This window comes from Vigna unguiculata, chromosome 9 (genome assembly GCF_004118075.2).
Source record: "Vigna unguiculata cultivar IT97K-499-35 chromosome 9, ASM411807v1, whole genome shotgun sequence".
NCBI classification, from domain to species: domain Eukaryota; kingdom Viridiplantae; phylum Streptophyta; class Magnoliopsida; order Fabales; family Fabaceae; genus Vigna; species Vigna unguiculata.
In genome coordinates this window covers 5937990-5964459 of record NC_040287.1, presented here as the reverse complement: position 1 = coordinate 5964459, position 26470 = coordinate 5937990, and the positions used below count along the sequence as shown (strand labels likewise).

General features: G+C 28.4%; 1 protein-coding gene across 1 annotated transcript; it reads right to left on the bottom strand.

The window, feature by feature from the left end:
* Window positions 1-23948: 23948 nt before the first annotated feature.
* On the bottom strand, window positions 23949-26351 carry LOC114162393. The gene is made up of 4 exons (XM_028046262.1): window positions 25690-26351; window positions 24913-24983; window positions 24448-24826; window positions 23949-24344 (listed from the first exon to the last, which is right to left on the bottom strand). Exons 1-4 carry the CDS (start codon window positions 25804-25806, stop codon window positions 24162-24164), a joined length of 750 nt encoding a protein of 249 aa, XP_027902063.1. The 5' UTR covers window positions 25807-26351; the 3' UTR covers window positions 23949-24161.
* Window positions 26352-26470: the final 119 nt, after the last annotated feature.

The window sequence follows — 26470 nt, the reverse complement described above, 5'->3', positions numbered from 1 at the left end:
TTTTTATTTGTCAATTTATTTTCTATATAGGAGGGCATTATCTTAAGGAATGAGGACAACTTAATCTTAATCATAATCATTTGAGCACAACACAAGTCGATGATCAAATTACCGAAGATCTTAATCGTTCGACCACAATACAAGTTAATGACCAAATTAATAACAATCTTAATTATTCGGTTACAACACAAGTTGATGGTCGAATTATTGACTATCTTAATCTTCTGATCACAACGCAAATTGTTTATTGAATTACTAATGATCTTAATTATCCACTCATAACACAAGTTGATGATCAAATTACTAATGATCTTAACTGTTTATTCATTGATGATCTTAATGATCCACTCATAACACAAGTTGATGATCGAGTTACTAATGATCTTAACTATTTATTCACAACACAAGTTGATGATCAATTTTTTGGTGATTTTAATCGTCCTATCATTACGCAAGTTAATGAACATATTTTCGATGATCTTGGTCGTCCGATCGCAACATAAGTTGATGATCTAATTTCTGACGACATTAATAGACTCATCATAACGTAGGTTGATGATGAATTTTTGATAATCTGAATCGTCTGATTACAATGCTAGTTGATGATTGATTTTTTGAAGATCTTAATTGTCCAATCACAACATGAATTGATGGTCGAATTAGTGGTAATCTTAGTTGCCTATTCACCATACAACTCGTTGATCAAATTTACTTAAAGGGAAAAAGGTGGGAAAAAAACTTTATGCTTAGTCTCTAGGTTCAGGCTTGAGGCTAGAGGGTTGTGTAGTGTTATAACTCAGGTTCAATATGTATATTTAATGAACAAATTATGATATCATCATTAAAACATTTAAATTGATTTTTAAGGATATTAAAGGACTGTAACACCATGTCTAGGATGTTACTAAGTTACTTAGTAAAAATTGTGGATTTCAATAGAAGACTTTTTTCACAACTCTCATACGTAACTAATCAACAATTGCTCATCATTAAAGCAAACACCCTTCTTACTTCTTACAAGACTTACGAACAAGATTCACTTCCCTTGCTCTTCATGAGCTTCCTCTACGAGGTACACATGTGCCACTTCCCATCACTCTCCTCTAGAGTTTCCTTGATGAAGTACACAAGTTCCACTTTCCATCACTCTCCTCGAGAACTTCCACGACGAAATACACAAGTGTCACTTCCCATCACTCTCCTCGAAAGCTTCCCTAACAAAATACACAAGTGTCACTTCTCATTGCTCTCCTTGAGAGTTTCCCAAGTGAAGTACACACGTGTCACTTCTCATCACTCTCATTGAGAGCTTCACTAACAAATTATATAAGTGCAACTTCCTATCACTCTCCTCGAGAGCTTCCCTGACAAAGTTCACATCCGATACAACCACATAAAATTACCATTTCTACTACTCTTCTAGAGAGACTTACATGTAAAGATCACTACTCATTGCTCTCCGAGAGACTCTTATGGGTATAGTCAACACTCAAGCTCACCATTAGAGATAGACAAAGTGCACCAACTTTCGTTGAGTTATCGTCCATTTCTAAACAAGCATACATTTACATGTCATCACGATCATACTAAACAACATTAACTCCACAATTTCTACTCATACAATAATAAGTCACACAAAACACTATTCAAGTGATGCTGAACACCCATAAACATGTGCACAATTGTATGTATAATGCAACACGAAAAACTCCAAGACGTAAACATTTACCCTCTCCACTTACTTCTTCTTAATGTTCTTACATTCAATGATAATTCATCACTTAAAAAATATCCTCTAATAGTTCCAAATGCTAAAAATAACCCAATATCATAGGATTAAACTCTGATTTATTCCATTTAGTTCTTACTATACAATCACCATTTTTCTCTATTGATTCAACTCTTCTTAACTTAACACATACTTAACTCATTTTCTTTTATCTATCATCAAAGAGTCCCAAATTCTAAAAATAACCCAATATTAAAGGAGTAAACTCTGATTTATTCCATTCAATTCTTACTATACAACCACTCATCATTTTTCTCAATTGATTCGACTTTGCTTAACTTAATATATACTTAACCATTTTCTTTCATTTGACCTTAAAGAGTGAATTTCACTACATCATAGCAAAACCAATAGATCATCCTTCATATTTAAGCACATTATCATTATAATCAATGAGACATTCCAATCCTACACCACTTATCATGATTCCATATATCACCATATATTCATACCACATAATATTAATTATTTCCTTCTCAAATAATGATTAAAATTTCTTAAACACTTTCCATCCATAACCAAACAAAATTGATTTAGTATAATCATGTCATTACTTGCAATGAGAACTCAACACTCCATCATATAAAATAATCCAATAAAATTCACAATGTCCTCATGTTAAAATAATATTCATTCAACTTATTTACATATTAGTCCTACTTAAAACCATAAGTTTATACCTCATACATACTTAAACTCAAATCTTAATTTTCCATCACAAAATCTCTAAAAATCCTCATAACTCTTAGACTCAATTTCCAACAGTAAAAAACCTAATCGCATGTAATACAAATTGCAAATTACTAATATACACAAACACTATTTTATTCCAAAGTTAGTCCAAAAACACAAACAAGTTCCTGACAATCAACCAACACATCAAAGTAATAATGCTCTCAAAATTGAAGAACCAAGAAAGGGAAACCTAAAATAGAATAATCGTGTTTGACTAACTACTCTAATCATATACCTCCCATCGAAGATCTCAACGGTCAAAGTGAAGAACCATTTGTCACAGACCAACTGCTAAAATGTCATCCTGATCCAACACTTAACTAAGTGGAAATAGTTATTTTACTGGGATAATTCATAGATAGAAAGAAGGTGGTGTGTTACACCTTCAAAATCGCAAGAGGGATTTCTCTAACCATAGGCGTCTAATTTGCAATCCCAATGGTCAAAGTGAAACACCATGAAAGAAAGACAATTACCTCTCTTACACCAAACACTTTGACTAGAGCGCGTATAACAATTCCACCATCGATTCACCAATTTAAACTCATTTTTCATTTTATAACCACCAACAAAACACGTTTACCATTCCATAATATCAAATTCAAACATTTCTCCATTCATAATCTGATAATAAGGAAAAAAAGTTAGCTCCCCTTACACCAAAATTTTAACTAAAATGCATGTCATAATTCCATCATGGATTCATTGGTTAAAACACATTTCTCATTTTATAACAACCAAGAAAACACACTTACCATCCCATAATCTCAAATTCAAACATTTCTCCACTTATAATCACATAATAAGGAAAAATGTTAGCCCACCTTACCTTTCCCTGGCTCCTCCTCCTACTCTATTTCTACTAACTACTAACTCAAAGATTCCACAGCTCCACCAAAATTTGTATTTTACCCCTTTTCCTTTATTTCACCACACACTCTAATGTTTCCACTAAAAAATTTAAACTCTTTTTCTTTTATTCAACCAAACCCATTCTCCAATATTTTCATACAAAAAAATAAAAATAAAACTCTTTTTCTTCTACTGTACCAAACTCACTCTCAAACTCTTTCCAAAAATGCCAAAATTAAATAAATAAGTGCTCTTGGCAAGAGTTGAAATCATTATCTCTTCTTTCAAAATGAGAATTGAACTTGTAAGCTCGTCTAGTAACAAGTTCTAACAAACTAAACAACAATAAATGAATCAACTTCAATAACATCAATAAGAACTTAAAGTCACTAAGTTATTCTACCACACTTAAAAGTATTTTTTCTAGGTCTTCTCAGGAAGGAGTATCCTTACTAATAAATGCAATGAATATAGACAATAAAAGGAAAATATTCATATATGAATAATCCTTTAAATATGGGTGACAACAAGAAAGTGAGACGAAAGAGAACATATATGATCTAGTTTATGGGTCTCTTTTTTTTTTTTTTTGAGTAAAACATGTCTCAAACATTTTGCAAAATTTTCAAAATAGCCCTTCAAATTTATTTTTAAAGTCCATTAAGCATAATTAAATCATTTGAGTAGAATTCGTAAATATTACAAATAATATTGAATCACCAATAACCTTATAGGGACCCATGTATTAGAATGAATGATTAAAAAAAAAAAAACTTTTACTTTAAATTATAGGAAAATAAGTCTTGCATTCTTAGTAAGTTGACCAACTTTTATTCAATCTAACTTCATTATAACTTTTGGAAGGAATTGCTGGAGGTAGAAAACTAAAATCAATAGATTTAACTCTAATTTATGAAAAATGCATATAATTTGCATGTTAATTCTTTAAAAATTGAGTGCTAATTTATGAAACGTAGAGAATTTACATGTTATGAATTACATACAATTTGCATGTTAATGCTTTAAAAACTGAGTACTGATTTATGAAATGCAGAGAATTTACATGTTAATGCTTTCAAATTTGAGTAGAATTGTGAAAAAAGTTTGGAGATAGTTTGATTTCTAGAATTAAAATTCTGACTTATTTATGATCTTGTGTGAATGTTTTACAGAAAATGAGGTGAATTGGTGATTACAATTTTGCTTCTATTAACAGAATATTATAAAATAATCTTGTAGCACTAGATTAAGAATTAAAATACAATCATGGACTATATTCAAGAAAATATTAAAAACACAAAAATAAGAAAAGAAGGATAAAAAAACGAAACAAGAAAAAATTTGATTGTCCACGATCTACGTATGAGTGAGATTGTTCCATCACCTTAGTAAATCATATTACAAACACATTTTACAAACAATTCACGAACAAAAACACAACCACTCAAGATTTGCAAGTTTCTTGAAGAACTTATCAAGAACAATAACAAAAATATATTGAAACTTACTGCATGAAATACCAAGCTTATTTTACAAAAGTTCACACAAAATTTAAAAGGTACATCACATGACGTAAGGAAACCTAAAAATATTAAGACTGAAAAAAATTATGCAACCATATCATCAAATAACTTCAAGTAAAATATCCTTCAAAGATTTATAAATTATTTGATGATATAAGAAAATTACAATTATTATCTTGGAAAATTCTTAAAAGATCAACTGTAATGGGCAAAAATTATTTTGAGTGTTTATGTCCTTTTTTTTATATTGGAAAAACTTATACGTAATTTATTTTGAAATAGATCTAATAAATTATATTGAGTGATTATAGATTATTTTGTTGTTAATTAAATATGAAAATTTAATAAAAACAAAATGATCCATTATTTTTACCTAATTGACTATATTCTTTCTAAGTTTTAGATAATTGATTATTGTTTAAGACAATTAATTAGTATTCCACTAATGATAATAATTATTCCATAGCATATAATTATTTGTGCATGCACAATTTTGGATATAAGAAAATAATCAATTATATTTTAATATAATAGATTATTATGTCTAAAACTATTTTTAAAACACTTTACAAGAATATTTAACTCTTACCAAATGCATATAATGAATATGTGATAAATAAATAAATAAACACTTTAAATTGATGCATAACACACATGTATCCACATACGCATGAAAAAAAAAAGCTATTGAAAACTAATTTAAAATAGATTTAATAAATTATGTTAAGTCATTGTAGATTATTATGTTTTAATTATTTATTAGAATTAATTTTTTTCTACAATAGGATCAAATTTGGCTTCTCGTTCTCAATTTTTTTTTCTAAACTATTGGTGATTGTTATTTTTTTTAGCATTTATAAAATATTCAAATTTGTTTTTGTTATGTGTAGATTATTTATATTAAGACGTACTAAATATATTTTTCAAATGAACTAAAAATAGAAATATCGTTAATTTATAAGAAATGAAATATTATTATATAGAAACAAATTAGTTAATCAAAATATCATAAAAATAATTTTAAATAAAATAAGAGTAAAAATTAAATTAAATTATAGAATCAAAAATGAAAAATATTTCAAAATTTCTGTAAGACCCTTTTTTTTCTGTGTTAAAGAGTTGTGCCAGCTTTGTTAAAAAGGTGTAAGGGCAGTCCACTTTGTTTTCTAGGACCTCCCATCCAACTGCTCCCTTACTCTCATCTTGTTCCTTCATTTGGCCAGAGCTCACTCTTTTACCTCCTTGCCTGAAAGAGAAAGCTCTGCTAGGGCTTGAGCTACTTTCTCCTCCAAGCTTGTTGAATGTTTTCCCTTAGGGTAAGTAGAACTCTAACCCCGTCCTTGCGTTTCTTTTCTGTTTGGTAGCTCCAGTTCCTTTAAATTTCTGTTGTGATCTCAGGCTGGTTTATTTGTGCTTCTATTTTCAGTCCCTTAAGCCGTTCTTGGTTTTGGTGCTCCTTCTTTAAAGGTTTCTTAAGTTAGTTCTCAGTTTCGAAGTAAGGGAAACTAGGGTTTAAAGTTTTTATAAATATTGCATGTTTTCTGGTTTCTACATCATGTTTCCAGTGCCTCTTTGATGTTCATGTTTTATGAAAATGAGTTGATATTGCTTGAGTTATTGGATTTGCATGCATGAACAGGGGAACAAAATCTACTAATCTCTCCCAAGCGAGCAGCTTTCGCCTAAGCGAGAGTAGCAGGAACACGCTCCTGATTTCTGCTTGAGTTGTTGCTCAGGCGGCAAGCTCCAACTTTGAGCGAGAGTAATCTCGCCCAGGCGAGGAGGTATCGCCTAAGCGAGAACTCGCATAAACCTTGAAGTGCCACTGTCTGAGCTCTTGCTCAGGTGAGAAGGGCTCGCTTGAGCGAAAGAATCCCTTTCGCTTGAGCGATAACCTCTAGCTTGAGCAAGACTGGTGTAGGGTCGTGTTTTAATTCTGTTCTCTTTTCTGATTTGGGTGTAGTTTCCCATGATTGATTTGTTTACCCTTTTATTGTATGAAGTATGATGCCACACATGTTTTATGCAATGTGATGATATAGTTATATGTTGTGTTTTGCATGAAATGAGACATGAATTTGCTGGTTGGTTGTTCATTGGCATGAGACTGTAATGCTTGAGACGACATGTGGAATGTTGTTGGTAAAACAGTTTTAAGGAAAACTCTTAGTGATGGTGTGGTTAGTGTATGCCTTGATATAGGAGACGTCTAGATAAATGAATGTATTATGAACTCTGATAATCGTTCACACTCATATAGAGTAGAATGAATTATGTGGTGAGAGTGATAGGAGATCCTAGTCTTGGGAGGTGTTTGAGCCTAAGACATAATGGGATTAACCTTGTGTGTGGTTGGGTGATAACCCCTTGTGTCTAAACTCTACAGAGTTTAGAAACCAACACAGGTGCATACTTCCTTTAGAATTCTATATCAAGCACATAATCAGGATAATTGAATTTGAGGATCTTGCATTATTTTCCTTCACTTGTGTGCTTACTGAAATGTCTATTTAAAAATCTGCTAGTGTATTTATATGATGAAAATTATTTTTATCTCTAACTTACTCATTCTCTCTGTGTCTGTGTTTCTGTGTGGTTTTCTTTTTGTAATGATCACCAAATTTTTAATGTGAGCAGATGTGGAGACTCTTGATGATCGTGATGTTGACGGAAAAACTGTTGTTTAATTAGGCTTCCTAGATGATTTACTTTCTCATTATTGAGTCTTTCTCCTTATCTACTGTTACTTTGTAGTTTCTTACTCTTCCAGTTTCATCTAATCTGTGTTAGATTCTGTTTAAAGCATTGTGTTATGCCTTTGGGTATTCCTTTCAATATATTGTGAAAAACTGTAATGGATTATTCTTATATACTTTTTGTTTATTGCTCTATTTTATTCTATGAACATGCGACATCCAATTTATTAGAATTATTCTATTAAGTTTGGATGTTACAATTTCAACAAATAAAAATTGTATTTAAGTTTATTTATTATAATAAACTATTTGTCACATCATTATACCATTTATTTTATTTTAAATATTTTATCTTTAAAAAATAATAATAATTCTAAAAGTAAAATTATTATGTTCAAATTATTAATTTTGGTTTTCTATTTATTATATGTATTATCTACATAGATTTTTTTTACGGTTGAATAAAACTATTTATTTTAATTAGAATGAAAAAAAAAGAAATAATTTTATCAATAAGTGACATTCAAATGATATAATTTAGAAGACACTTTGAAATTTCACAATCTGGAATATTTTTTATATAAAAATGACATTCAAATTATGCGATCTAATTTTTTTTGTGCAAAAGATAATTATCGAAATGTACAATTCGAAAATAAAAATTATGTTCAGTACAATCTAATTTTTTTTTCTTCATACCAAAATTACTTCCCAATTACATACAAAAGATATTTTTAAAAGATAGATTATAAATTTTTGTATTTTTGAGAATGTAGAAGAAAAAAAAATTAGGGGTGTGGAAAGAAATAACTCACTGTGTACCACCAACCCCGAAGCCCAAGGCCATACAAATTAAACACTAAACTCTGCTACATTCACCAATCATGAATATTTCACCCATCACCAACACATAATAAACCAAAACAATCCATCTAGTTCCTCATTAATTAGCTCCACGTGTTATTAATTAAAAATATATAATAAAATTATAAGTTATAAATGTGTAATATTAGAAAATAAGTTTAAATCTATTTAATTTCATAAAATAAGATTTGTATTTATCTGGTGGTGGATCTCAGAATCAGTTTTTCACATTGAAAACATGGAGTATAGCAACAAACAGAAACTCGATAGATTCAACTAATATAAAATAGAATAATTTTTTAATGATTTTAATAATATATTTAAAGGTCAGATTAAACTTAGAAATTTACACTTAAATATGTATTAAAATTTAAACATATTTTTAATTCATGATACGATATTTCTACCACAATAACCTAGTTTTTATTCCATTTTCTTTTACTTTGTGCAACATTGCATTATTTTGGTGTGTATCTCGATATTATTCTGTTGCCTTATGCGAGGGAAATTGGGCTCCCAGATTTTGCTTGCACTATTGTCTTCGAATTGCTATCCACACCTCCTTTTATATTTTAAAAATTTTTACTTCTAAAAGTTCTTTCTTTTTATGTCTCCAAATGAATTACAACTTCAACACTTACACATATTGAAATAAGAGCACGGGAAGTGTGGTGAATAGTAATTTTTGAAAACGAGAAAGAAAAGTTACATTGTTGAATTTATAATTTCAAAAGGAAATGATGTATATTTAATAATAATGAAGTGTAAATAGTAAGAGTCAATTATTATTATTTTATCACAGGCCCAACATTTTGTTAGTTTCTTATTGTTGTGCGCCTGGACCTTTCTGCTTAAAAAAATGACCAAAACTAATAATTTTGTTATTAGATATAAACTGCTATGTCAAAATGAATTTGATTAAAATATTGATGCATAACCTTTATATTAGTTTTTATTTATTTTTTTCCTTTTCAAGTTGTCGTCTTTGTTTTATTTTTATCCTCTTTTATTTTATTTATGTCTTCTTTTTGTGGAACTAATAATGGAATTAATATCCAAGAAAATAAATAACACTCCTTTTACCATTTATTTATTCTTTCGAAAGTAAGTTTCTCATTAAAAAATTAAAATTAAAAGACAGTGTCTTTGGAAATACTCTGTCCTTGATAATCTAATAAATTGCACACATTTGAGTTATGAAAATTTGGTTATGTAAAATTTAATAGTAATTAGTCATTAAATACTGTCAATCCAAAACAATTTTTCTACTTACAAATCTATGTAACATTAATTGATCATTATACTTTGAGATAAAAAGCAAGCTTATGTAATTCCTTATAGGTCATTTGTAAAGAATTTAAATAAGATAAAATATGATCCAAAGAATGCAACTTTTTATAATAGAGAAAAAAGTGGTAAGAAATTTAAGGCAGAATTATGGGTTTCACGTTGAGTTGAGTTGAGTTGAGTGAAGTAAAATTTTAAGAGGTGGACTTTAATTTGATCTAACCTTTCAAATTGACTTGTCCTTCATGTTGAGACATATATATGTTGAGCATGAAACTGATTATTTATGGATAGTTCGATAGCACGTGTGATAGCACATGATACAATAGTCCAACAAATAACAATAATAAATTTTGCTAGGATACATTGACAAAACTTACTAAGAGGAGCCATGACTCTCCCAAAAAAATTTAATTTAATTTTTTATATATAATTTATATATTTTAAAATTATATATTATATATTTTATGTATTATTATATTATATATATATATATATATTAAGTTTTGAAAAGTTTTTTATCATTTTATTTATATATTATTTATTTATGTATTTTTATTGTTTAAAAAATAAAATAAAATCAATTTGATAGATGTTCGTTAATAAAAAGGAATATGATTTTGTCTATGTACATAAGTTTTTCTTTTTTTAATAAGTTATCAAGAAAGTATGAGAGTAGAAAGAAAGATAAAAAGATAATCAGAAAAGAGATGGAAGAACAAAGAGATAGAGAGATGCATTATCACAATATATCTCATAAATTAATGTTAGTATTCTATTATGATTTATGTATCTTAAATTTATGATTCTCCTATTCCTAGTACGATGTTTTTCCCAAACTAAGTTTTCCCCAAATTAGTATGAACGCAAGATTTTGAGAATTCTTTTATGAAATTGGCATGAATCCCGATTATAGTTTTCCTCATATTAGTACAATACTAAATTATGAAATTTAGGAATTTTTTGTTTTCGATTTAAATTTGTAATTTTTTTTGAATCTATCTAGGTTGCATTATCAATTTTGTTACACATAATAAATTAGTTGAATAGTATTAAAATAGAATAGAGTGAATTAATTTGGAAAAATGATTTAAGTAGAGGAAATGAAGAGTTTATTTATTTAATTTTAAAAAAAAATTATATATAAAAAATTTTAATTTGGCACCCTAAAATTTTTATTCAAGTTCCGCCACTGCTAGGATAGACTTCAGACGGCTCTGATACCATTTTAAGAAGTTAATTTTTAGCCTAACTTAACCTTATGAAACAAGTTTGTAAAGTGAGGTTTGCACTCACTTATATACTGTAAAATTATCTTATCTCTAGTTGATATGTGATCTCCAACATGAATGAGAAAGACTCACAAATACATTACTAGAACTAGACACCACAAACCCCATGAGACGCTAATGTTGATAAAGCAACATAAATCAGAATGATTTAATTCTTAGTTTAGCCAAAGAAATAAGTATAATACACTCATAAAAAGATTGGGCTAGACTTGGTCATCACTGTATTATGCTAAGTACCCATTAAACGACACATTGATTAGATGTTGTCTAATGACCTATCAAATATAAGTTATGATTTTATTTGATTATTTAATGTGTGTTCACGAGTTTCAAGTAATTTTTATCAAAACCGCAATTAGTAAAGCAAATGAAACATAAAGAATAGATGAAATCAATCTAGAAGTGAAAAGTAGACGAGCCAAGCCAAACAAGTTCACTAGACAAGTCAAAACTGTTAAGGCAAAACTTGTTGATCAAATGAGTCAAGTCAAAGATGTGGATCAGACAAGTCAAAACAAAGTAAAGTCACAAAATGAGTACATGCACTACATAAGTGAAAAGTAGACAAGTCAAAGATAATAAGGTAACTTGAGTTGACCAGGTGAGCAGATCAAGGTGGACCATCAAACGAGTCAAATGTGAATTGAATAGATGACACAAGAAAAAAAAATCAAAAGCTAGTTGAACTAAGTCTACAAAGGTCACCATACAACCCATCAGATGAGACAAAAATTTAAGCCTAATGTATCATTTGATCAAAGGAAATTTAAATGTTGAAAAGGAAGATTAAACCAAAGAATATTATATTAAGAAAAAATCAAGAATTAGAATAAGCTGATTGATTGAAGACTTAATTGAAGTAGAAGAAGAATATACGAAGAATATCCACAATGATTGAAGATTACAAATATTAAAGAATATCTTATATGATTTAAATTAATCATGACCAAGGAAATATTTTGAAGATTTCAAATTACTTGAATATCATGAAGATCATATTCAAAGCTACAATGGCAATATATGAATTGAAGAACGAAGAAATTAAAATTGAAGAAATACAAGAAATGAAAGAATGTATACTTTGAAGATGCAAATACCTTGAAAGCTATATCAAGACATTCCTTATTCAAAGTAAGATGAAGTTATTGGTATATAAAGAAAGTATTCAAAGATGAAAACACATCGATGGTCATATTCTACAACATGATTGTAAATACAAAGACATAAATGAAGAAAAGAAGAATGGTTGAACAAAGATAGAACGGGGACAAGTAGTATTACATTATTAAGAGACAATTCATATATACATTGTGATTATAGAGTTAAATTATATTAGTAGTAAGAAATACAAAGTTATGTGAATAACCATTGTAAAGTCCTTCACCTTGTGAAGTATATTCTGTGAGATTTCATTGTACTCTCTGAGTTTTGAGTTATTCTTGTTATTTCATTTTACAGTTCTCGATTTTAGGGGAAGATTGAGAAAAAAAACCTAACAAGGTTTATACTTGTAATTTGGAGAGATTGATACTTGTGATACTTAGAGAGCTTGATACTCATTGTAACCTGAAAAGGGTGATACTCGTTCTAATCAAATTTTGATTACTGGGATATCTTAAGTAGATCGCTTAAGAGAGTATAAGTAACCTCAGTGTGTTGGGTGAACTAGTATAACTTTATGTGTGCAATCTCTTCCTTATATTCTTACTTTAATTATTTTACATCTATGCAAAATAGACAAAGTTTGCATGCTCTATTTATCTCCCTGCTAGAACCATCTTGCACTAACATACATGTTTTTACTTTACACGTCCCTTTATAGAAAATCTTAAAACTTGTTCTCTACCAATAATTAGATAAGTTCTCTTCACGACGATCTCAAGACCTGTGAAGCGAAAGAAACCCTATTTAAAGAGACTAAATTAAGTTAAACAACAAAAAAACATGCAAGAGATAAATGTAAGTACACAAATGATAACTATTTAAGTTTGTTGAACAAAAGAGTACTCGGAACAATTTTTTTAAGTTGGTTTTAATTTTAATAAATGTAAAAAGTGCTTGGTTTTCATAAGTTAAATATCAAGTTATCTAAAAATATTTTACTTATTAAGTAACAAAATATTCTTCTGTATTATTTTTCTTTGTCATCGTGTATTTTTTCTTTTATATTTTCTATTCTTAATCTTCAACAAGTCCTTCATCATCTTTATTTACACCAAGTAATCAAGTATTAATCAATTAGCTCAAAATAATTTTAAAACAATTATACAAAAATTATCGGTTATCATGAATATAATTGAATAAATGAAAAATAATCTATTGTATTTTCTTTTAGTATTCTTTCTCAAAACAACATAGAACAATGTAATCAATTATCACTATATATATTTGATTAATCTATTTATGAAATGTTTTCCTCACACACACATTTTCAAAGTTCTCTTGAAACATATCAATCTTTCAATAATTTTGATTTCACACTTTCAATACATGCTTTACGATACTTACAATTTGTTGAATTCACACCTTTTGTTAAAATCCTGAATCAAGGATTTGCATAGTTTATTTGATTATTTACTTGATCAAGAGGAATAATACCATGAAATATTAAGTTTATAATAGATTATGTCTCACTCTTAGATATCTTCTTTTTTTCATTAATTTTTTTTTGCTAGAAACTTTAGATATACAACTTGACTGTCAAAATACATTGAAATAGGAGATATATGATTATTTAATAATGATAAATCATATAGAAAATTTTTAAGAAATTCTGCCTCAACAATAAGAGTATCTAAAATAATAATCTCTACTTCCAATGATAGATCGTGAAATAATAGATTGCTTAGCATATTTCCATGATATTGGACCTCCACCTACATTTTTCTTTAATTTAGTAGAGGGTCATAAGGCGTTAAAACCGGGTTCACATCAAAATAATTGAATTTCTTCAACAATTTCTTTACATAATGAGATTGTGTTAAAATAATGTCATCATCTTTCTTTTATAAGTTTAATACCTAGAATAACATCTACAAAACATGGTCTTTCATTGAGTACAGTGAAAGATCTTTAAATCTTATGAACATCACTGTTTTAAAATATAGTATAGAACAAAAGACATAACACTTTTGTATGAATTGTGGTGCTTGTTGTGTATTTTCCATGCAAATAGATGGTGTTTATAGGTAAAAGATGTTTTAAAAGATAATATATAATAGAAGATAAAATACTTCTGTATGAACTATGGTGTTTGTTGTGTATTTTTCCATACAAATAGGTGGTATATATAGGTTGATTTAAGAGTGAATTCTAATTCATCTTATTTAAAAAATTGTAATTTGTAATCAATTCTATTAAAATAAAATAAATGTAAAAACTATTTATTCATAAATAACATTTAACTATAAAATTAATATAGCATAAAAACATCAGTAACAACAAGGTTATTGTTTTAATTATACTAATATCTCTAACATATATATCTTATGTGTGTTTTTAAACATTAATAAATTATTTGATAACGGATGAAATAATAGATCTAATAAATAATAATTTTTACTGAGTCAAATTCTAATCGATGAGTTTGATACCATATTATTAAAATATTAAAGGAGTGAACTTCAATTCTAGTTCTATAACACAAAACTGATGTATAGATTTAGATTTTTACTCTATGCCAACATAACATAACTTTTTAAATATTTGTTTTTCGTTAAACGGCAATCATTCGACTTTTGATTTTTTTTCTTTTTATCGGTTCAGCAGATCAGTTTATCTTGACTATTAGATCGATTCCGATTGAATTGTCTGGTCCGATCTGATTCTTACAGCACATACGAAGGTGTATTTTATATTATTTTCAAATAATTGTTAGGAAGAGTTGTCATGATTTTTTTCTTTTTTTACATTAGTAGAAGACTAAAATAAGAACACATAAGATTTAATATGTTTCAAAAAAAATACAGTGACAAGACCCAAATAAAGGAAGCAGGTAAAGTTATTGGGAAAGGAAATTGAATAAATATATATATCCAGACTTTTGGTTTTTCGATGGCTTCAGGAATATTTGTATTTCACTTTAAGTATCTATAAAAGTGTTAAAAATGATGAAGGTAGAATGTTAAATAATTATTTAAGAATTACAATAATTTGTTACGCACGTGAAGTGAAATAATAATATTCATATACGTACGGAATAAAGAAAGGTCGACCACAAAAGAGGAAAGTATTATTCTGAAGTTTTTGAGTTCACAAATAGTGTATATTCAAGAGGATATATTTCTACGTATCCATTGGCCCCCTCTTCTATTTTCTTCCACTAACAAACGATTCTTCTCTTCTTCTATCCTCTTCCATGCATCAACCTTAATCATTTTCAAACCTTCAATCAACACACAATTAATGTCATTTTTTTACAATTTTTAAATATTTTTTAAAAATTTTGTAATATTTATTATACCTTTTTACTCTTCAATATCTTATTTCTATAAAGTTATAAATTTTGAAAGTATTTTATTTATATTTATGACATTTTGTGTGTTTTGGTTTATGGAAGCTATAACACACTGCTTTGCTTTCCAGATTGGGTCTCCTTTCCAGATTCTTTAATTATTAATGTGACAAATGTTGAAAGTCGTGCCACTAATACATGTCAAGAGAATATGCACATTATCAACACTCAACAATCCTAATTTGCTCCTTTGTTTTGAAAATGATGGAATTATATATGAATTTCGCATTTTCCTAATAGGATTACTGGCTATTATTCCAACTTCTTTGTTTTTTTTTATCAACAATCTTTATATTGATTTAATATAAGTAAGAGTATATTAGTATAATATTCGATTGTTTTAATTGATATAAAGATGTCATATGTATATATATACTTGTCCTATTCACATTTTTATATATATTCTAATACTTGTCCATATTTCTTTTATTATTTATTTTGTAACTTATTTACAAGGCATATATATTTTTTTATTATTATTCTAATTATTTGAGTTTTATTTAATTATTATTTTATACTTTTATTTAATTTATATAATTATAATTTATTTTTTATATTTAATATTTGAAAAAAATGTGTATTATTTTGACATATAATACTTGATAATATAATATTTTTTCTTATATTTTTCATTTTTTTGTAGGAAATTATTTGATTAATATTTAAAATAGTAAAAATAATGATATACTTGATTTTTTAATGGAGATGAGAATTAAACAAAATTTTCATTTTTACATATGAGAATGAACTTTTACTTTGAGAATGAAAATAAGATAGTTAAATTCGAATTTATCCTCAAGTATTGTCATCCTCTGTGGTGGAAAAAATTCTTAAATCAACAAAACTAGTTTTTTTATACATATAAAATAGTGGGAACAAAAGTTTTGATTTTGGTTTCTAAAATCTTTTTATTTTTCCTTCTTCTAAAATTGAAAATTATCACTTTTAACTTTTTGTATATGATATTAATTAACTATTTATGTTGAATGAGGACATCTTATGGCTCGAAGTATCTTAGTATAATAGTATTATAATATAATTTTGATAGATATATTTTTTTACCAAAATTATTAAATATATTTTTTTGTCTCTTAATTTTAATTTGAAATTAAATTTTGTCTTAATCTCAAACTTTGAATCACTATCATTCCAAAATTTTATTAATGAACAAATTTAGTATTTGTGATTAAATAACATTAAATATTTATCGTTATTATATGTGTGGATGTTGATTGGACACACATGACGACCGTCGTTTATCACATTAACAAATCTTCGATTATTTGGATTTCATTCGATAATAAAGTACGAGAATGAAAATAATTAGTTTGAGATAAAGACGAAGTTGAAGGGACTAAAGAAATTTGACGGTGAATTTTGTAAAAATATATTATTTAAGTGAGTGATTGTATGGCATGTTGTGTTGTAGCGAAAATGTAAGTAAGTATGTTGAGAGAGCATAGGAATAATTGGGAGCACATAGGATGGTGAAAGTGTTGCGTATGATGGGTGTCATTTTCTTTACAACTTGGTAACCAATCAGGTTTGGGACCATTCAAGGAGTGGTAAAGGACCGTTGTCTTTGTGGAACTTTTTCTCTGAGGCACAATCCAAAACTCTCTAACTACTGCCTTCACACTAAGAATCACCAAAAGAAAATCATTCTTTCTCACCAAACTTTCTCACGACAAATTATTTATTTCTTAGTAACACTTTTTTATTTTCTTATCAAATCTTTACCTTCTGACCGATACAAATGTACATATATTTGTGATGCATTTTGTCACCAGAATATGTACTTCCTAAAACTTTCTCATTCATAGGATTGGTGGCTCACATTTGCGATGAACTATGTCCAACACTTTGTTATTAAACTGTATCAAAATGTGTAAAATAAAATTAATAATAACTTTTGTTATCATAATATGTAATTCACAATAAATAAATATCATGAAAACAAAATATATTGAGGTTGGGTATGCCATATTTCACAAGAAGAGTACAAATTAAATGGTATACATATAATAATTGTCTTCGTGTCATTCCTTATACTGTAATTTGTAATGATTATTCTTTGCTAAAAATCATGAAATAAAAATAAAAATTCTTCAAATGAAAGCATATTCACATGTAAAAATATGTAAAAATAGAATAAAATCATAATATAGATTTAATGTCTTTTCGCACTTCAAACACTGTATTTATGAATATTCAATACAAGTATTAGTATTTAACATGAAATTCTTCTAGTAACAACAGTAAACTTTATCCATAGTGTAATTTTTCTAACGAAAATGGGAAACATTATCTTATGATTTTTTTTGACAAAAGTTGTAAATTTTCTTATACAATTTTTTTTACACTAAAAGAATTTACCCAAGAGACTTATTTATAAATAATCACTTGAGAATTAATGCCAATGTTAGAGTATTTTAGACGTAAATTATTGAATAATAATTTTACAAATTATTAAGAGTATTTCTTACAAATTAACCATTAAAATCTTAATTGATTGGAACAAAAAATTAGAATTCAAATTGAGAGAAGTGTGTGGTTCTCAAATGATGAATTATGAAGTCTCACAGCGAGTAGTATAATCCCGCCAAAGCTACATAACTCGCACTCTCTTAATCATAAATGTCATTTTATAATTGCTTCTTCACCCATTCACCCCAATAACTATTTCATTGATTTCTTCAATTTAAGACTTTTTTTATGATGTTGATTTTTCTTAAATTTTCTTTGAGATTAATCTCGTGGATTTATTTATTCTAAGGTTTTTTTTTTTTAGTTTTTCATGTCTTCTTTGTTACATCCAATGATTTACGCATGTTTTGAGGATGTTCGATTCCAACAATTATTAAAATGAGTTGTTAAAGTGGATATTTTTCTTTTTGTAAAATTCTCAAAAGTATAATTTTTTCTCTCTATGTCTATATATATATATATATTAAAATTTTTTATATTACATTAATTTTTTTTTGTAATTTTATTAAAAAAATTTGTAAATTTTTTTTCTACTATTTTTTTAAAAATTTTAATTAGCATGTAATTCCTTCATTGATAATTATTTCTTAAATTATAAAATTTGTAAGTATTTCTTACAAAATTTGTTATAAAAAATATTTTATGCAAAATATTTTGTAAAACAATTGACATAATTTCTTTCAAATTTTTTTTATAACAATTTATAAATATTTAAAAAAATTAGAAAAAAATATAAATTTTTTTAATAGTGTATGAATTTTCATGTTCCTGCAGTATTTAAAGGAGCTAGTCTAGAAGGAAGTAATAAGATAAGATACCTAAGATATAAAGACACAAGGACTACATCTCGAAAGCATAGAAGATATAACTATTTGGTCAACATGATTTATTGTAAATGACAAAACTGAACATTTGACAAAACATAATGTAGATGTCATGTTCTCTCTCTCTCTCTCTCTATATATATATATATATATATATATATATATATAAGAATTGAATATGATTTTTTTTTTGTAAAATGTTGAAAAAGAATAATAAAAAAAGTATGGTCATTAATGTTATTGTTCACTAATTTCTTAAATTTGTATACAAGTTTATATTCTTTAATTTGATCTTTAGTCAATTAATTTGGAGATTGTTCTTGTCGTATGCTTTTTTTTTTAAATTATATTAAACATCTCCATTGAAATCAACTCAGAGCGCATTCAAAATTTAATTTCATTGTTTACTTCCTTCCGTCATTTCATTTTTACATTAAAATTTTCTTTCTTTAGGACGAGTTTTTATGATCATGTTTATCTTAATCATCGATCATCTTCCATAAAAGCAAAGATAAAGGTAATACCATCAAAATTAAATTGCTTTATTAATATATTTATAGTTTTTAATTAAGTTATTATAAGTGTATGAAAATATTTGATTTGATTCTTCAATTTCTTTGAATTGAAATAAAATAATTCCACAAATTTGTTTGTTTTTGTTTGTGAATGATATTTTGTTTTTTGTTTATACCAAATTTCATTGAAAACACCCCCTAATTGCCACAAGAGTTTTGGCTCACAAATTTCTTGTATGGGTATCATATTTTTGTGTTTTCTGCAACCTATTTTTTATTTATTTAAAATTATATATAAATCCATATTGGTCACATATTAAAATTTTATTAAAAAAATGTGAATGGACCAACATTGTACTAACCTAAATGTTGGTAACCTAGAAGAAAGTTTATAACGCCTTTTAAAATATTCAACACCTTTTACATATTTTAAAAAGAGATTAATCCTATAAAATAAGGTTTTAAATTATACAAAAAGTTATTAACATAACACAACACATTTATAAGTTCAAATTCTTTGAGAAATAAGAAAAATTTTCAACCAAAAGGACATTGTTCATCATACCACTCAATCCCCCAACTACTAGGTTGTCTTAAACCTCAAAAATATAGAGTTGTCCTTTTAGACAATTCATGATTAAGTATAACTTTTCAATTTACATGGGATATATATGGGATTATGATTACATAAATTCGTGCATGCTAATGATTTGAGTAATGAAAGTGTTTGGTCATGATGAGTTGTTGTTTTATCCTTTACAAAATAGCTGCTGATTGTTTTTCTTCTGCAATACCTTGTTAATGACTAATGGGTTATGATCAAATCGTATACTAATATTGCATCAATAATTTTGTTTAAAAAATGAAAAGCAAATGGGAAAATCATCATAACTAATTTGAGTTGTAAAATGAAAATATAAGGGTGTAGATTTAGGTTAACTTTGATAGTTAAAATGTGCAGTTTTGAATTGTATCTTCTTCACCATCCCTTCAACTGGGGAAGAAGGAAAATTTTTCCTGCAAAAGTGCTATAGAACTCACTAACTGGGTAAAAGCATGAACTTTGGGAGGCTTCAAGGAAATAAAAGGGTGAAAAACTTAAAATTATTCCAAAATAACAAATTTTTTGCTTTATCCAAAAACATAGATGAACAAATTCTCCACTGCTTTAAAGTCCTATATTGTGTTTCAAAGTTAGGTCTCAAATGTATATATTTCATGCATGGATCGTTCACACTTGGAAAATACATGTTAATAGAACTATACAAGCTTCAAACGCTGATACAATTGTGCTTGAAAATGAGTTTATAACCAAGAATCACATTTGTTATTTTACATTATATGACATCTGAGACAAAAATGAACACTTTTTTAGTATTTAGTCTCAACCTTACATCATTTAAAATGATATAATTGATTCAATTTAGAAGCATGTTGCAGGCACATCGAATCTCAAATTGTAATACAACAACTTATCAATCGATCGATGAGGATTTGTAACTCAATCAAGAGTTTAACGAATATGATGGGTAATTTTGCATCAGTTATATGAATGATGAATGCAATTAAGGTTTCAATTTCAAGCAGCAAGTAGTGCAATCAGTCTAGAACATGGTACAATCGTATCTAACAACAGAAGTAGAAACTAGACAACATCGTGATAAACATTCATTATACATAGATTATGAATTAAGGTTTCAACCACACAAAGATCTCATGCTAGACCTAGATTTGTAAGAGATGGAAATTAGAAAAGATGTGGGAAACGAAAGGATGAAAATGAAAATAGAAACTGGATCATGATCTGGTATAAAATAGACTAAGTTTGAAGTAGAAGCTCTTACAACAACATTATTGTATGTTTACATAAGCATATATAGAGGTTATAGTTGTGATTTGGTGACTGAAATTAATTATCTGGCATGGCTCGTTTAAGAACACAGAAATTGAAAATGCAATTATATGGATCCCAATGAAATCCGATCTCATCCCAACTAAATATCTTCGTGGCCCGCATCCCCAAGAATGAAATTCGATACCCCGATTTCTGAAAGTCGGTAACGCCAGTTTCTGAAAGCCGGTAACACCGGATTCTAAAAGCCGGTAACACCGGATTCTAAAAGCCGGTAACATCGGATTCTGAAAGCCAGTAACACTGGTGTCTGAAAGCCGGTAACACCAGATTCTGAAAGCCGGTAAATTTATGATTTATGTATCTTAAATTTATGATTGTCCTATAATGTTTCTTCCAAATTAAGTTTTACCCAAATTAGTAGGAACCCTAATTATGATTTTAGGAATTCTTTATCAAATTGGCATGAATCTTAATTATATTTTTACCCAAATTAGTACAACCTTAAATTATGGATATATCTTGAATTGCATTACAAATTCTACTACAAATAATGAATTAGTTGGATAATCTTGATTTGAAATAGAAATTAGAATATCTCTGTTGCGTGAATTCAATGATTTAGAAATATTAAAAATTGAAAAGTGCATACGTGAATCACTCTATGCAAATGGTTTGAGTAAAGAAAATGAAGAAATTTTTATTTAACTAGAAAATTAATTTATATATAAAAAAATTAAATTTGGCATCCCTAAAATTTTTATTCATTTTTTGCCACTGTTTGTATCTTGAAAATCGAAAAAACTGGATTCTGAAAACCGGTAACACCGATTTTTGAAAGTCGGTAACATTGAGTTCTGAAAATCGGTAACACTGGGTTCTGAAAGCCGGTAACTCCGATTTTTGAAAGCCAGTTACTACAAACCAAAAGGGTAACAGTGGTGGAATTATAAAAAAGTTGGGGGTGTAGGAAGAAAAATTGGGGGTGCAGGAAGAAAAACCCAAGAAAATGTTGAAGCTAAGGAAACAACTTATGCACAGGCCAAGGTAGAGGCAGGTTCTCTTGGTGAAGCCGAAGTAGAAGCTAAAGCCCAAACAGACGTTGGTACTGCTGAAAACCTTATGTGTGAAAACCTTTACCACCAGTTGTAGAATACCCTTTGTTGTTTGCTGACAAAAGGGAAAATATATATATATATATATATATATATATATATATATATATATATATATATATATATATATATATATATATTAATTCTAGCATATTCATGGTGATATTATTGTTAAATTCTCACATTTTATATCATAAGCCTTTATGAATATCCATGATTATTCTCACCTATTCTTTTACTACGGTGTGTTGATTTTTAGTTTATAACCTGCTACAATTGTGTTATATGCTTATTTTTAAATATGTTATAATCAATTCAAAACTCAAATATTTATCACTAAAACAAAGAGAATATTGTTAAGATTTAATGGTTTCTATTTAAAGGATAACGAAAGTCCAGCAAAATGGATACATTCTCTAATCCAAGGCTCTCTATGTGTTTCAAAATGAATATATGTGATTTTAAACAATGTTTGAAAAACCTTTCTAAAAAACATTTGATATTGAAAGGAACAAACAAACACAAAGCAAAAAAATAAAATAAAATCAAGAATCACATTTGATATTGTATTGTTTTAAAAACTATTATCTCTTAGATGGTGTAACAGTTTTGCAAAAAAACAAAAACATCATTTTTAGAGTGTAATAGCATCTACTTCATTGATCCACTCAGTTCACTAATTTAATTGTGTACATTTAAATATCATTTAAACAAAAACTGACAGTCTAATATGTATTGAGTCCACCAACAACACCAACAAAGTTCAAATAAAAAAAAGAAGAAAATAGAAATAAATCATATATACAAATAATTATTTTAATTTTTCTCTAATGATAATAACATCGATTATGCATGTGAATGCTGTCTTCTATAAGACTATAGGTATAAAAGTATGTATGATTTTAGCAAGCTAAATGAAAAGGGTGGTAACTCATGCTATTTTCAAGGATATAATTTGCTATGCATAATAATAATAATAATAATAATAATAATAATAATAATAATAATAATAATAATAATAATAATATATGCACAATTTTTTAGCTACCGAAAGTGACCAGTGAAGAAAATGTAACACTCATTTGCTGGACAGAACGAAACATGATCCTAGGCCACCCTAAACTCCAAATACAAGTATAAAAGTATAGAACATAACATATTAGGCCAAAACTGAACAGAACAAAACAAGCAGCGAACCACGTTGATGTCGCCACTGAACCCGACCAATATCATCCATGTTAGGTTTAAACAGGCGGTATACAACACCAATATGATATAAACTAAACTACATAAGGCATTGACACCACTCTGAATCCAAAAATTTAAGATAATAGGTTTATGAATCTTTATCCTTATATAATACTCTATTTTTTTATTTCTAGTCAATATGAAACTTAGACTCATATTTGGATTCCTAACTATCCATTCATCACCGAACCATCTTACGCTTAAACTATAACCCAAACAACATTCCTTATCTTCTACTCTTCTTTTTCATTATTCAACCGTGTTAAGTCTTATTCACACAGAACATGTAATATCACGTTCTATTTTCTAAATGATAATGAACAGGATCAGGGAATTAGACAGCTCTAGTGATATGATTTTGCAGTGCAGATGACAAATTGAATTCACTAGAAATAATGGTTTCTGGTGATAAATAAATTACCCCTTTCATCTCATCTTATATATATTAAACATATAATGCTATGCTCTATCTTCACAAAAAAGAAAATAAAACTGAAAGGGGTAAGCACATGCAAAAACAAAAATCTATATATTATCAAATTCCTGCTATTTTTTACCAACTCAACTGGTTAAGTTCCAACCCTCAATACCACCTGATCTTGCCAAGAGATCTTCCTCTTCATTGCACTGTTTGAACCATTCCCAACATTTCTACAAACCGACAACTTCATGTCATGGTGCTGTTCTTCGATAATTCTCTTTTGTTCTTCAACCCTCATGGCCTCAATACCAAGGAATTCCTCCTCTTCTCTCTGCTCATGATAGGACCAAAATAGATGGAAAATATAAGCCTAGTGGATTGAAATATAAGCAAAAACTACTAATCATTAAAACATAACATGTGCAATTATTTACCCAAATCTGGTTCAAGTCAAAAAATTTACTGATGTTCTTCTTTGAGGCTTCTTTCCCACTATGAATTCTATCTTCGTGATTTAAGTCAGCCACTGGAGCAGAATTTAGAAAAGAAGGCTCCTTTTTACTAAGGCTCAAAGCGTTCTGGTTTAAATCAAACATAGGAACTGTTTTTTGCACTGTGCTCCCAACTCTATTGGAAATCCTTCCTTTAGATTTCAAATGAGAGGTTGTGGCAGGGTGCAAAGTAGATTCCTCTCTATTATGTTTCTTGCCCTTTCTGATAAGGGTAGCATGGACTTTAAGCTTTTGCTGGTGTGAAGTGTCTTGTTTTGGAGAAGGATTTTGCATCAAATATCTGTAACGTTGCCTCAAAAATCTACAATTACAAGAGAGATAATTAAGCATAAACTCCTATGGATGAACATAAAATGATTCCACTATGAGAACATGGTGATATTTTACCGAAGTTCTGCCGACAGTATCGAGTTTTTCAGCTTCGCAGCCTGCAGTTTCATTCTCGTGGCATTTGTTTCCTGAACATATTAAAAAGGTATCATTACAACCTTTTCGAGTGATGATAAATAGTTTGCCAAATTTGAGAAAAAAAAGTTAAAACAAACACAGAATAGATTCTTCCTAGAAAGCTAAGTTCATCCTTAAAGATTGTATGAATATCAGAAACCACCCAAGTGATTGTATGAAACATGAAAAAAAATAACAAGTAGCTCAGCAGGAAAAGACTTCCTTTATGTGAATCACAGATACTCGAAATAAAAAAGAGAAAAAAGAAAACTAGAACAAATCACACTGCAATGTACGTGATAACTGTTTTACGCTTATTGAATCGTTCAAAGGAAATAGCTTTGGTGTCATAATGATAGGAACAAATAGGATACTGATAACAATGAGTAAGCTATTAAATAACGACATGGCTTTCATCGTAACCCTTGATTGTAAGGGAAATTCAGAACAAAGAGAATAAAAAACACTCTGATGTTCTAGCAGAAACTACAGTATCGTACCGGTGGACAATAAACAAAACAATTCACGTGATCGAACATAAAAATAATTTTTTTTTTTCAAAAACTCAACACACAACGTAAGATTTTCTATTGTGTTCCTCCATTAAAAGATATGAGCAAAAAGCCAAACGATCATCAAAATCCATAAAGATATGACAGGAAAGAGTAGATCTATCACAAAAGTTTCAAACTTTTAGAAATTTGAGAAAAGGGTTACCTCGTGCAGGTCTTCATAATCGCGCAAAAGACTCTGATGCCTGAAACTAGCCGTCTGATCCTCACACGCACCATAAGGTGTATACTCCGCAGACACAACCCCTTTCATCTTCTTCATCGGATCAGAAAATAACAGAGCAAACCACAAACAAAGAACCAACAACAACAACAACAAAAAGTAAAGGTAACAAGCAGATTAATGACAGAGAAGGTTCTTCTGGCTTTCCTGTTTTCTCTGTGGTACTCTGACCAGGACAAATAAAACTCAAAACGAAGTCCACATAACTCGGTGAAAAATATTGTCGTTTGAGAGAAAGTGATGAAGATGCGATTGTTGGAGGTGTTGCAGAAGGGCAAATAGGGGAACACATTTTTATGACAGAGAAAGAGAACGGGTTTGTGTTGCGTTGTATGGTTGGGTATGGTTGGAGAAGGTTTGAAGCCATGAATTTAGCTAATTTCCTTTCTTTTGTGTTTCCCGTCATTTCTTTTTCCTTTTCAGTTTTTGTGGTGATGAGAGAGAAAGAGCGATTGATGTGAGTGTGGGTGTTTCCATGTTTCTTCAGTCATTGATCATTGGAGAGAGAGAAAATGCAAATGGGCGAGTGAGAGACAGAAAGAGAGTGTGGGAAGGGGACAAACAAAATGGGATGATGATGTTCTTTTTCTCTGCTACCTTCTATACCGTTAATTCAGGTTCCCACCTTAATTTTTGGTCTACCCACATTTTTTGTTAAGAAAAATTACTTCTTATAAATCCTCGTAACGTTATTTATATAGCG

Bases quoted from the DNA above. Each gene is read 5' to 3' on its own strand.
- LOC114162393 (XM_028046262.1), bottom strand. From the start codon at position 25,806: ATGAAGAAGATGAAAGGGGTTGTGTCTGCGGAGTATACACCTTATGGT. The intron at 24,827-24,912 runs GTAAAATATCAC...TTGTAATTGTAG, and splicing joins ATACTGTCGGCAGAACTTCG to ATTTTTGAGGCAACGTTACA. The intron at 24,345-24,447 runs GTAAATAATTGC...TATCATGAGCAG, and splicing joins TTGACTTGAACCAGATTTGG to AGAGAAGAGGAGGAATTCCT.